Here is a 13932-nt window from a genome sequence, read left to right as displayed (position 1 = left end):
TTCTTCTAATTAGAAGTGAAGTTTGTGTGATCGCTCACAGACCATATGGTACTATTTTTGCTGTCTGAATAGCTTCTGTAATCTCCTGTATGACCTTGCACTTGCACTTCTCTCAAATGTACATATGAATAAAACCATGTGTTTTCCTCAAGGCTTTTGTCCCCCTGAGTGTTTGCACATACTGTTGGTCATGATGTTTGCCGTGTTATGCTTCTTTCAAGAAACAACAGGTCTCAAAACAAACAAGAAACTAGAGCAAATTATTTCCTTGGGTTAATCCCAACCAAAACTGTAATGTAAGGGCCAGCTTTCAAATAGGTAGAAATGTCCCAATACAATTTCTGTCTAAGCTGCTTTTTTTTTTGGGGGGGGGGGAGGGTGTCCATGTAATTTTGTCAATAAAAATACTTCTCCCATTTTGTTTAACATGATTATTTCATCTCAGTACAAAACACAGAGAGCATAAACCTGCTTTTCAAATGGAAGCACGTAAAAGATCATCTTAGTGGCCTTCCTCCAACAGGTCCTGTGTGCTTATGTTGGGGGCCCCAGAGCTGAACACAGTACTCCAGGTGGGGTCTCATGAGACCAGAGTGGAGTAGAGGGGCAGGATCACCTCCCTCAACCTGCTGGCCTTGCTCCTTTTGAGGCAGCCCAGGATACGGTTGGCTTTCTACGCTGCGAGTGCACACTGAAGCTGGCTCATGTTGAACTTCTCATCAAACAATACACCCAAGTCCTTCTCTTCAGGGCTGTTTGCAATCCAGTCCCCATGCAGCTTGTCTTTGTGCTTGGGATTGCCCCAAACCAGGTGCAGAACCTTGCACTTGGCCTTATTGAACTTCATGAGTGTCATCAGCAAACTTAGTGAGGGTGCACTTCATCCAGTGCCCATGTCGCCAGCAAAGATGCTGAAAAGCACCAGTACCAGTGAGGAACGCAACTCATCATTGGTCTCCATTTGGACATCAAGTTGCTTGGCACAACTCTCCAGCCAATTCCTCATCCACGGAGTGTCTTATCTGTCAAATCCATCTCTTGCCAGTTTAGAGACAATGTTGTGCAGGACAGTAGCAAATGCTTTGTACAAGTCCAGGTAGATGACATCAATTGCTCTTCCCTTATCTACAAATGCTGTAACCCTGTTGTAGAAGGCCACCAAATTGGTCAGGCATTATTTGCCTTTAGTGAAGCCATGTTGGCTGTCAGTAATCTCTTCCTTATTTTCCATATACTTTAGCATAGTTTCCAGGAGGATTTGCTCCATGATCTTGGTGGGCACAGAGGTGGGACTCACTGGCCTGTAATTCCAGGTGTCTTACTTTTTTACCTTAAAAAAAAAAAAAGGCTGCATCTCATAATGGACTTGTGTGCCTTCAGATTCCTTAGTCTCAGATTTGATCTTCTTCAGTGGGTGGTTCATCGTTCTCCTAGTTCCTATCTTTTTGCCTTCTGTGATTTCAGTGGTGTGTCTGGAGCAATTGCTGGTGAAAACTGAGGGAGGAAAAAAGCCAACAGTATCTCAGCTTTCTCTGTATCTTGGGAAAACCAGGTCTCCTCTTTCCTTCTGGAGGGCCTTATCCATTTGGTCTTCCTGGTTGGGTGTCCTGTAGCAGACCCCCACTGTTATGGCACCTGTCCCTGCCCTCCGTTTAATCCTCTTGATTGGCTCCTCATCCATTCTTAGGTGGAGCTCCATGCACTCCAACTGGTTGTTGATACAGAGGGCAACACCCTGCCTTTATCTTTCCTGCCTGTTTTTCCTGAAGAGCCTGTATCCTTCTGTTCCAACGCTCCAGTCATAGGAGCTATCCCACCATGTGTCTGTGATGTCAATAAGGTTGTAGCCCTGCCGGTATGTGAACATCTGTGGCTCCTTTATTCCATATGCTACATGTATTTGTTTGGAGGTCTTTAAGTTGGGCACCCAATGAAGCAAACTTAGGCTGGAGGGGCTGGAATTCCTTTTTGCTGCTGTTCAGATGCTCTCCTGCTGACCTGTGATCTCTCTCTATAGGCTCTGGGCATCTCTTGCTGGTACTGGCATCAGACTGGTAGGAGTGGGATAGATTGAGGTTCTCCTTCTCTAATACCTTTAGTTTAAAGCCTTTTCAACAACTTGGCAAGCCTATGACCAAAGATGCTTTTCTCTTCTCTAGCAGATGGATCCCATCAGCCCCCAGTAGGCCATTTTTTCCAAGGTACCATACCCAATCTGTGTTTTCCTAGGAACAGTTAACAGACAGTGAAGAGTGTAAGGAAAACTTAATAAATATTCCCCAAGTATATTTTTGCTATATGATAATGTCAGGACAGTTCTTAATGTTATTAGTGTTCCATTTAGTATCAATTCGTATGAGTAATCATTCTTTGCTGTTGAAGTCTTTTATAAGGGGAAAAATCTGTTTATCTTGGGTTATTGTTCTTTGCAAAAACTAGAAAAGTTATAAAATCTTGATAGACCTAAGGGAAGTAATGTAGTTTTACAAAATGGGACTCATTTATATTGATATCATGTATATTGATAGGATGTTATAAACCCTCCTGATTACTTGCAAGGTATGGCTGTAATGGCCACTGCCTTGCTGAGTTTTCATGCCATACTAGGCTTTGAGATGGCACTGTTAAATATTTCCCATTTCATTTCATTTGGAAAATGTCTTGCTTATGTCTTCTTTTTCTTTGTAAAAGCATGCATTTGTTTTAAACCTGAGTTTCACATATTTTACAGCAAAAACAATGGGTTTATGCTATTTTCAAAGCTGATAGGAAAAAACAGCAGAGACAGTTACAGCATCAAACCCCCAAATTTCTAATAGGCTAATGGCTGAACAGGCAAATAAGTTGTTCATTTCAGTCTGGACGTCAGCACAGCAGCAGCTAAACAGGATGCTGATTCAGATAGTCATTACCACTTGCAGAAAAAGAATCTGTTGCTATACATTACTGGTACTTGATCTTCCTTACTGTGGCATAAGAGAAATCTTTGCCCGTGGATCTCACCTTCTAGGGAGAACAAAACATTTGCAGAAGAAAGCAACATAACTATGGAGATCAAGATGATTACATTTTGTTTTGTTTGTTTCTGAGGATGTACAGACTGTTCTTAATCAGGGTGTCCAGGACACCAACTCATCATGTCTGAGCCCGAATGAAGAATTGATGAGCGTGACATTGAATTCAACTAGCCATGTCAGTGGTTTCTAGAGAAGAGTAGTTTGTACTGTAATGCTGCTGATTCAGCAGCATTTAGTGGGGAAAAGGACCTGTTCACATTGAAGTGGGGAGGAGAGGGGAATGGGGGAACAACAGCAGTGTCCCACAGTGACTGTGCAACTTGCAACATCCAGGCAGGAAGAATGACAGGAGACAATTTTCAGCACGAAAGGCTAAGAAATTGGTAATAAAAAGCTAAATGTTGTCTGAACTTCTGTGGCAATTTTACACCCAGCTGCACTTGCAGCAGGGAAACTGCCATTAAAAAAAAAATAATCCCCTTCTTTTCAAACCTTACAATCCAAATTTTGTCTAAGGAAGAATACTTTGAGAGAATGAAGCCATTAAAGGCAGGAAGCCTAGCTAGGGTGTCAGAATCTACATCCTGATTGCAAGGAAGATCTGACTGGAACAGAGCCAGTAAAAAAAACATTCCTTCTGAAGCCCAGTATGAGCTTAGTGTAGCAATAGGATGCATTCATTGCACAGAACGAATGTTTTCTGTTTTCAAATGAAAACTGTTTCAGGTGAGGATGTGAAAATAGGGATTCTGCCCTCACTGATCTTGGTGGGAAATGCCTGTCAGGAGTTTCTCTTAATTCTTTTGGGATTTTTTTAATACTTTTTGTGTTTTGGATTAAACTCTTATGCCTTTCCTTTCTTTCCTTTTCTCTCACATTTTCAATGCTCTTGTTCTTTCTACATCTAGTCATATTTTTTTATCACTTCTTTTAGCTTCTCATCACATACTGCTTGCATTTGTACATCAAGCAGTTAATTGAGTCAGACAATCCTGGAGAGTTTCTGAGAGATGAGAGGATTGGAGTTCTGCTGACAGCAGTAATGTCCTTCTATTTTTTGTGACTGATTCTTTTGGTGGTTGAACTTCTCAGAACATGGAAAACAGTCAGGTTAAATCTCAAATATGAGCTTATACACCACCTCAGAAGTCTGCAATGCTGTATTCAAAATATGTTCTTATTTAAGGGTCTCGACAGGATGGCAGTGCTCTGGTCCTGCAGAGATAAATTTATTCATCAGTATGTGAGGATGAGTGGAGCCTGTCTTGCTCCTCATACATCTTTCTTCCCTGAAACTGCCTTTACATAAAATGTGGTATCGTGCAAAGCTATAAACACCATGTCTCCAAGAATGGAAACTTGCCTAGACCTTGAGGTAGGGTAAAGAAGATGGCATGGAATAGTACCACCTGGTGACGCCTTTCATGGTAACGGCTATTTAGTGGACTCCAGAACAAGCTTCATCTTTTCTGTTCTGTTACCAAAATACCTCAGACCCGTTAAACAAAAAGATTGGTTTCTACATGCTGTTCTCAGGACATGGGCTGCTTGCATTAGCAGCTTCACGAATTGCTTTCAACTCTGCTCATTAGGCACAGAGGAGCATTGTGGAAATATCAACCAAACAGTGGTTCCTGTGCATAATTTCTCACAGCTTTCTCTCTTGCCTACCCCATCCTATTATCATTCTGGATAATGCCAGTTTTAAAACTTTTTTTTTCTTAAGACACTGGGACAGCTGTAGACTCTATAAGGTAGAGTGAAAACGAGTAGTTCGTGCTGCTTATTTATGCAGTTGATGGTGATTTGGCAGTTCTATTACTTTCCCATTGTCTGTAATATGTATTATTATCATAGCCTATAATTCAGATGCCCTGTCGTTTGAAGTTGAACTTTATTACCTGAGCTGTCGGCATTCTTATTTCCTAGTACACTTGATAGATTTCATAATCACCATGTAACGCTCAAAATTTTTTAGTCAGTTGTCAGCCTGCAAGAATTAACATGGTGGAGGCTTTTACGAGCGGGCTGTTGCAGTTTCTGGAATCTTCAGCAATGATGGAGTACAGGTGACAGGAAATGTCACTATTTCCAGAATTCAGAGACCTTTTTGTGGTCAGAAAGATAAATCTTAGAGTTTTCTGTATGACAAAAAGCAAAACCAGAAAGAGTTCAGACTGTATCTTAAATAAATGCATCCCATAAATGGGCACAGTTTTTTCTCAAATGTCTGATACTCTTTGAATAGCAGCAGCAAGAAAAAGAGGTGTAGGACTGAAACTGAAATGCTGCATGTTGGGAGTCCAGGTTTCTGACCGAATTGGTAGTCTGAGATGATAGTCATCTGTAGAATTTATTCAAGGAGCTGCATGCAGTTTGCTTTCTGTCGTGGTTTAAACCCAGTCAGGTAATTCGTTCGCTCACTTCCCCCACTTTCTTTCCCTCCCCCTGCTCCCGGAGGGACAAAGAGGAGAATCAAAAAAGAATGCAACTCCCACGGGTTGAGATAAGAACAGTTTAGTAACTAAGGTATAACACAAATCACTACTGCTACCACCAGTAATAATAATGATAAAGGAAATAACAAGGGAAGAGAATACAACACCTCAGCACCAGCTGACCAATAACTCGCCCCCCAGGCCCGACCAAGCACCGACCGATACCTCCTCCAACCCTGCAGTCTCCCAGCCCTTCCGGCTAACTCCCAGTTACATCCTGGGCATGATGTGCTGTGGTATGGAATACCTCTTTGGTCAGTTTGGGTCAGGTGTCCTGTCTCTGCTTCCTCCCGGCTTCCCCTCCTCCCTGGCAGAGCATGAGGCTCACAAAGTCCTTGGCCAAACCAAAACATCACTATCAGCTCTGTTCCCGAGCCGAAAGTCAAAACACTGCACTGCACCAGCTACCAAGGAGGAGAAACATGACTGCTACTGCTGAACCCAGGACATTATCCACCCCTTATTCCATACCATTCACGTCATGCTCAGATCCCACATTTTCAATATACCGTCACTCTTATCTAAGTGCATGGACCAGTCCCTATAAAGCTGCTGTGTCCATCTGGTCCATGATGTCAGACTCCATCTCTTGTACCAGCCTTCCAGAGCAGGAGAGACTATGTGCAGTGTTCACACTCGTGAATAACCTGGGCAATAGTGTCCATTGCTAAGTCCACCCCTCGATCATGAGTCCATCTCTGTGTTGCATCTCTGCTCTGATGGCCTGAAGTGCCATGGGCCCACCAGGCTCAAAATAATTCACTGTCCCCTTAAACAGTTTCTGCAGCTTGCTGCTGGGGACTCCATACAGCTGCCTTCCATCTCCGATGCTTCCAAAGCACTGGAGGGGCCCAGTGGACTAGATACTTGCCCATACTGTCCCACACACCCTGCCACTCATGACTCTCCAGCCTTGGGGAAAATCTCTTGGTCTCCCTATATTGTCGTCTAACCCCAGACAAGACCCAAACCTGACTCTGCTTAACTTTTGAGATCAGACAAAATGGTTGTGGGTAGAACACAGTCTGTGTGTGTGCCAACATGCTGATCCCCATCACAATCAGCAGGCAGGTCCCAAGGATACCCAAAGGCCATTCAAAACCTTCAGAACTCTCAGTTGATGCTGCTGTGCTTGTCACTGGGGCTGGTGTAGCTGCTGGGCTTGCCGGCTCTCCCACCACCGGCTTCTCTTTTCCTGAGTCCAGCTCTTCCTCCTCTGCCTTGCTGGGAAATGCTGCGTGGTCTCCTGCATCCTCCTGCGGCTCGGCGGGCGGCTTCCGGGGAATGCTCTCGGCCGTCGCGGGGCTGGGCTCCTCCGCGGGGCTCGGCTCCTCCGCCGCCTTATCCCGCTGCTTGGCAGCCGCTTCCTTCTGCTCCTCGACCGCCCCGACCTCCTCCACCGGCAGCCGTCCCCTCGCGGCCTCCGGCCCCGCTCACGCCGCCGCTTGGTCCCCGGGGCCGCTCTCCCGGGCCGCTTCAGCAGCCGCCGGCTCCCGGGACCGCTCCCCCTCAGCTCCCCGCAGCCTCACGAAGATGGAGAGCAGGGTGAGGGCCAGGACGGTGAAGAGCAGCCGGACGGCCAGGTACAAGTCCACGGCCACGTCCGTCCCGCCCTGCTGCTGGAGCCCCCCCGTATTACAAGCCATTGCCATAAAGCACAGTGAGACAAGAACCTTAGCCCAGGCCCCACACTTGATAAACACTAACACAGCGAATACCGGCTCTACGTAAGTTACAACATTCTGAAGCTGTGAGATCAACGAGAACAACTCTGAGAGCCAATAAATCAGCATTGTGACGAGTGACTATTAATCCAGTCAGATCTGTCGTTATCTCAACCCTTCGTGCCCCACGTTGGGCGCCAAAAAGAACTGTCGTGGTTTAAACCCAGTCAGGTAATTCGTTCGCTCACTTCCCCCACTTTCTTTCCCTCCCCCTGCTCCCGGAGGGACAGAGAGGAGAATCAAAAAAGAATGCAACTCCCACGGGTTGAGATAAGAACAGTTTAGTAACTAAGGTATAACACAAATCACTACTGCTACCACCAGTAATAATAATGATAAAGGAAATAACAAGGGAAGAGAATACAACACCTCAGCACCAGCTGACCAATAACTCGCCCCCCAGGCCCGACCAAGCACCGACCGATACCTCCTCCAACCCTGCAGTCCCCCAGCCCTTCCGGCTAACTCCCAGTTACATCCTGGGCATGATGTGCTGTGGTATGGAATACCTCTTTGGTCAGTTTGGGTCAGGTGTCCTTTCTCTGCTTCCTCCCGGCTTCCCCTCCTCCCTGGCAGAGCATGAGGCTCACAAAGTCCTTGGCCAAACCAAAACATCACTATCAGCTCTGTTCCCGAGCCGAAAGTCAAAACACTGCACTGCACCAGCTACCAAGGAGGAGAAACATGACTGCTACTGCTGAACCCAGGACACTTTCTCTGCCTGCTCAAGCTGACCAAATTTCTCTTGACTGAGTGAAGTAACCAGAATAATATTTGCATTTGTGCCAGTTAAAGCAGGTTAATCAGGTAGTGAGATTGTAAACTAATCTGTGGAGGGCCTCGGTGATCTTTGCAAACTGCAGGTATTGCAGAGATGCTGCAGAGGTTCTCTACTGACGCTGTGAATGACTTCTACAGACTTGAGGTGGAATAGGGGATGTTCTTGGGGCAGTCTTCTCTTTAGATCTTGACTAGGGCTTTGGAAAATTTGATGTATCCTTATCTGATGAGAGAGTGTCCCATGCAGTTTTCAGAGACACGCATTTCTTAGGACAAGGCTTTGTGAATTTGGTAGCTCTCAGATGGTGTCCCTGTAGAATTTGCACTGATGTTCAAAACTTTTAAGTATGTATTGAACTGTTAAGTCTTGGTGTCTCAGATTAAAATGTGTATGGCTAGCATGGAAAATAATGTGACTGACAGTGATACAATACCAGGGCACCAAGGGCCTGCATCACATGTAGGAGTGGGTAGAGGGTGTTGAACAAGTCACCTTGTACATGGTGCCTATTAATTTGTATAACATTTGCATAACGGGAGGCTGATGCGATTCAATAACACCAGCCTCTCTCTATCTAGGCTCTTGTGAAATATAATGTTAATAATAGATTTTCAATTCAAATGTCAAGTTTGATTAAATATGGAGATATATCTGATATATCCAGAAGATGAAGATAACCACAAATTGTTATCGTTATCACTTGCTGTATAAGTTTCCTCCAGTGACTTACAGCCTTTGTGCTCTCGGCATTCATGTCTTACCCTTTAAGTTTTATATTAATATGTCTTAATTCTCAGCAAAGTCAAGAAAGGAATAATTCAAACTATAATTAGCTTCTGTGAAACAAAGGCTCATTTGTGTTTGTAAGTGATTCACAATGAGCCTGGTTTTAATCTCTTATGTCACTATCAAAGAAACATGGAGTTTTCAGTAATTTTGCTCCCAAAACATTGTGTATTGTCAGTATCAGGTACATCTATGTAAAACATTCAACCACTTGCACCAATAATCTCTACTCAATTCATTATCTTTACTATTATTCAAATTATTGGTATTTTTCTCTTGATGTGCGTATTTTCCTTTTTTTTTTTCTTTTTTATCTTTTTCTCTGATTAAGGAGAATACTTTATCTTTCATGTCTGTAGTATTTAGTTGCTCTGATAGTAGAGAAAGAATACAGTACAGAAGAGAAGGTTTTTCCACTACAGCTACTTCTTGTAGATCTTCAGACGGCAGGAGATCAGCAGTTTCCCTCTGGCTTCTGCTGTCAGGAAGTGTGTATTTGCCCTGTGCTGTGCTTACTGCTACACACTGATGTTCATATGGTTCCTTGCCATACTGGTACTTAAGAATGCAAAACCAAAGCACATTAAATTTTGCCCTTCCTATCCGATGTACATATAGCATCAGGCACTATCCAAGGAGGTACATGGAGGAATTAGACCATCTTGATCCATCCTTAGAGAGAAATTCGTCATTGTGCTTGTTGAGTCTCAACCTGCTGTCCTTACCTGTGGGCTTTTTTGGCATTCCCTACATAGAGTATTGGTTGGTAGATGCACTTTAAACTTATTTCTCAAGACCTAGGCATTTCATAAATGAAAGAAATTATTTTGAGAGAGAGCCTTTGACATGGCAAAGCAAGTAATGACTGCCAGCTTATTTGGCTTTTCTCCCCTTTACACCCCAGATAAACTGACCAACTGTAGCACATGCACTGTCAGAAAAGCATTAGGACCAAGTCTTTTCTCAAGACCAAATGCATCTGCTGTCTTTGCTGCAGCCACTCAAGTCCATGCCAGTACTGCAGCCCAAACTTGGGACTTCTCTGCAGGGGAGGCCTGAACACACATGCTATGTGTCGTGTGCCCACACTCCCCTTTGCCGTCAGGGGTACACGGGCCTGAGTGTGTTCCAGCCCCAATCCCAAGAAATGGCCTGAGCTTAGTGCTTAACCACAAGCAGGGATGTGGATGTAAAGATTTGGGTTTGGGAGCACACCACACTCCTCTCTAGCATGAATATAGAGGCTAGCAGAGCTTCCAGAAATTCTGTTTCCTTGGCCTCCCTGTGAAACAGAAAATCTGGTATATGCTGAGTATGAGGGTGATTGTCTCAGTTATTTTTCATGCCTGTTAGGAGTTAGGTGGGGGTCCAGGCCAAATGAGTTACGTGCATTAGTTACTTGCAGGTTAGATTACTCCTCCCACCATTGACGGCCATCAACGGGTAGGAGCTGCAACCCTGCCCTGTTGCTCATTATTGTGGGGGGTAGAGAGGGGTTGTCCTCCTCTGTGCTTTTACCTGTCTCTTAATGGCAGTGTCAACCTTGTCTCCTCTTTTCCCAGGTGTGCCAATGCTGTTTGTTATCCTCTGGGGAACTGTCAAGTACCTTTATGAAGATGAGGGGTTGGTTTAGTTCTGATTTTTCTAGATGTCTCATTTGTGCTGTATGTGTGCATCAGCAGGTCGTTGTTCGCTTTCTGTTTGGTGTGGTTTGCTTTGGCAGTGTGCTGAAACCTCACATAATTGCTTCTGTTTTGTCTGAAGGTCTTGCATAACATTTCAGAAAGGAGCATATGTTTGTTTCTGATCAGAATTTTCTGCATGTCTGAATGAATCTATCCTTTTGCAGGTCAAGGAAAGGTATGTTTTGTTTTTCTGTAGTTACAGTATCAACAGTAGAAGTCATTGTACCCAACCAAGACCACTTCTCATACTGTGCCTTTGGCAGTAGCCTTTACAGTTATGCTTCAGAGGAAGGCAAAAACCTCCCACAGGATTCTGCCTGTGATTTATAGTGGTTAGCTTATGCCTAGCAGCAGAGATATGATTGCTTGTTCTTGTTGAAGCTTCCATTATTTAGATCTTCTTAAAATAAAGGCACATTCTCTGTCTGCTTAAGTTAATCTTGCTCAAGTCAACTATACCACACACATGACTGCTGCAAAACACAAAATACTTGTCATCCATACTGGCTAATCTGAAAGTTTGCCTTTGTAAATGCTTTATATACCAAATAGCATTGTAGTTTGTTGCAGTTTAAAAAACAAGCAAAAACCCCAAATAACCAACCAACCAAAAAAAAAAAAAACAAACCAAACAAAAAACCCAAAACAACAACCAAAAAAAACCCAAAAGGAAGGAGAGTAGTTTCCTCTTCTCAGTGATTGTGACTGCCCGGAAATATTTGGGTAACTTTCTTTGTAATGAAATAAATAACTTTATGCTACTTCCTTTTTATTTTAAATGTACTACTTATTGGGTCTTCCTCTTAATCAGTTTCCAAATAACCCAGCCAGCACTTTTGTAGAGGATTGTTTTTATTTTGTTTTTTTTTTGGGTAAGGTGTGGGGTGGGTCCTTTTTCCCTTCCTCTCTCAATGCAATCACTGTGGGAGACATGCTGCAATGTGAAAATTCAGAGCCAGCTCCAGATTGTTTTCTGTTGTTTGTATTAAGAACTGTTTGGTTTTTTTCAGTGCCTTTCATAATGCTGAACCCGTTAAGTCAAAACTGCCTTTCCTTGCTTAAGCAATGGTAGGATTTTCTGATTTTCCTTTTCAAGGTTGACTTGATAATACTCTATAGCAAGATTGTGGCCCTACTCATGTAGTGCAAGTTTTGTTGAAACTATCAGAATAGGTATAGAGAACATGCAGCCTCTGAACAGGCAGTGTTCCATGGTCTTCCCACTGATGTAGAAAATGTATTCAAGGCACTCATGCTGAGCCTCCTACATTATGCGGTGCTCAGATCTGATTTATGTTTTCTATTAAGGCAAACTGTCACTCACTGCCTTCAGCGGACCTTAAAAGGGGCAATTTTGCACCTTATTGAATTTTCTAAATCTTGTATAAATATTTGTAAAATACAGCAATAAACAACCACATGCAGCAGCTTCTCTGAAAGGCAAGATTTCTGTGCCTTGGGCAGGCATTTGCTTGAGCAGCCAGGGATATCTTTCATGCTGTTTGCTATAGCGCTGTCACCAGGGACGTGCAGCAGGCTGTAAATTTCATTTGTGAGTTACCTGCTTCCCTGGCTATGAGAAATAACTGGAAGTAAATGTGGTCAGGGCTGGGAATCTGAGGCAGTCCTGTGAACGCAGCCATTTGAATGAAGGACTGAAGCCTGCAAGACTCATTAGCAGGCTGGCTCCTTCTTTCCTTATGTGTATGTGCAAGTGTAAACTCCTTTAGAAAGCAGTTGGTGTGTTAAAAAGTAAGCTGTTGAAAAAAACTTTGTCTCCATTAAAGGTAAAATGAAAGACAAGCTGTGCTTCTTAGTTATTGAGCTGTGCCTAAAGAGCTGATACTTACACATCTTTATTTCTATCTGCATTTAATTATGGGAGCAAGAGAGCCTACAGTCTTTTTAGAAAAAATGAGCCATTCAGCTGTAACTTTTCAAGGTAAAAATTCAGTGGTTTCATTTTTAGAAAAAGAATACCAGGTTGGTAAGCAAAGGCAGAAACTTCCCAGTAGCATTTATTTCACTGGACCAATTTTCCATTCACAGCTCTGAGGCTATTAGTTGCCAAGCATCTTTTGAGTAGTGCTGAGCAAACTGCAGGGCTAGATCCCAAACACAATAGATGTTGATAGATTTATCAGTGTATCAATCCCAGAAAGCACAAATGGACAAGAAATCATGTACAGATCTATCAGTTTCATTTTCTGGACACTTTCATAGCCATGACACTTTAATTGGGCTGTAATGGCATTTTTATTGCATTTATTTATGTAAATATAAAAGCTAAAACTGCTCTGTGCCACAGGAAGCAAATTAATACACACAGAAATGTAGCAGAGTTAATGTAAAGAATCATTTCTCAGCCTCCATCATTATCAGGAAATGTTAAAATTGCCTCTGCTTCCACTGCAGCTAGTGAGAAAATTAGAACTTCACTTCCAGCCATGCCTATTATCCTGCCTGTCTTGAGGGGTTCAAATAAAATTAATTAAAAGGCTCCATGAAGCTGGCTCCCAGTCACGTGTACCACTTAAGAAGTTCTTCTGTTACTCAGATTCCAGTTCAGGTATGCTGACTGTACACAGTATGTACACCTTTTTCTCCAGTATTTAAAATACAATTGAACTTGTGGAGCTACTGTTTGCAATAATATGTTTGTTACATGCATTAAACTGAAATTAAAAGGAAAAATGAAATCCTGAGCCCTTCTCAGGCTTGAAGTGTCTGCCAGGGAATATGGAATTGCCATTGCCAAGTTGCTTCGCTTTCCTCTCTAGGATGTGAGCACATGGATCCCTACCATGTGTGGCCTGGTTTGCTAGTTTCTTTCAAGTTGACTGTCCCATTATAAGGCTGCGGAAGGTTTGCTCTCCACAAATATCACCCAAGCTGAAGTTTCATAGTCCTGTTAAGAAACCTAAAGGAAAATTGAGCATATTTATGTTTTGGAAGATGAGATTTGGAGATGAAGAAAAACTTGTTTTGTGAAGGAACTTACGTTTTCTGTAGTGCTGTTGCATAGTTTTATGTTTTATAGACTGTAGCTCAGAAACTTGCTAGCTTTACTGATGTAAGATGCTAGCTTTTTGAGTAATACTGACCAATATGGCAAGAAGCTAACAAAGTTATTTCATAAAAATATTAAGAATATTGTCGCTGCAGCAGCAAGTGAAATGGTGTGTGAACACTGCCCCAACACCTAGACCCATCGTACAGTCAGGGGGGCAGGCTGTGGCCAAGGAGGGACCTTAAAGAACTAGATGTATAAACCCCCCAGTGTAAAGTTCACTTTGAACCAGTGATCCCAAGCTGTGTCTTTGAGGCATTACTTTTCTTGTGATTGTTCTCCAATATTGCTCAACAATGCAAGAATCTAAAAAGCTGAAATGAGACTTACAGGGATAATGAAGCATGCAGCATGTTAGTTACTTGGCAGAG

General features: G+C 43.1%; 1 protein-coding gene across 1 annotated transcript in view; it reads left to right on the top strand.

Annotated features, from left to right (window-relative positions):
* The window catches only part of GLP1R (glucagon like peptide 1 receptor), an 86461-nt gene that overhangs the window by 60756 nt on the left and 11773 nt on the right, over positions 1–13932 (top strand). Inside the window, exon 8 of the mRNA XM_061470926.1 lies at positions 10369–10429. Coding sequence (XP_061326910.1) covers positions 10369–10429 — 61 coding nt within the window. The remainder of the gene's footprint in view (positions 1–10368; positions 10430–13932) is intronic.

The sequence above is a fragment of the Pezoporus flaviventris genome, unplaced genomic scaffold, assembly GCF_033815535.1.
Source record: "Pezoporus flaviventris isolate CSIRO_AGI_PZ_B2104156 unplaced genomic scaffold, CSIRO_AGI_Pfla_v1 ptg000066l, whole genome shotgun sequence".
NCBI classification, from domain to species: Eukaryota; Metazoa; Chordata; class Aves; order Psittaciformes; family Psittacidae; genus Pezoporus; species Pezoporus flaviventris.
This window is presented reverse-complemented; position numbering and strand designations above follow the sequence as displayed.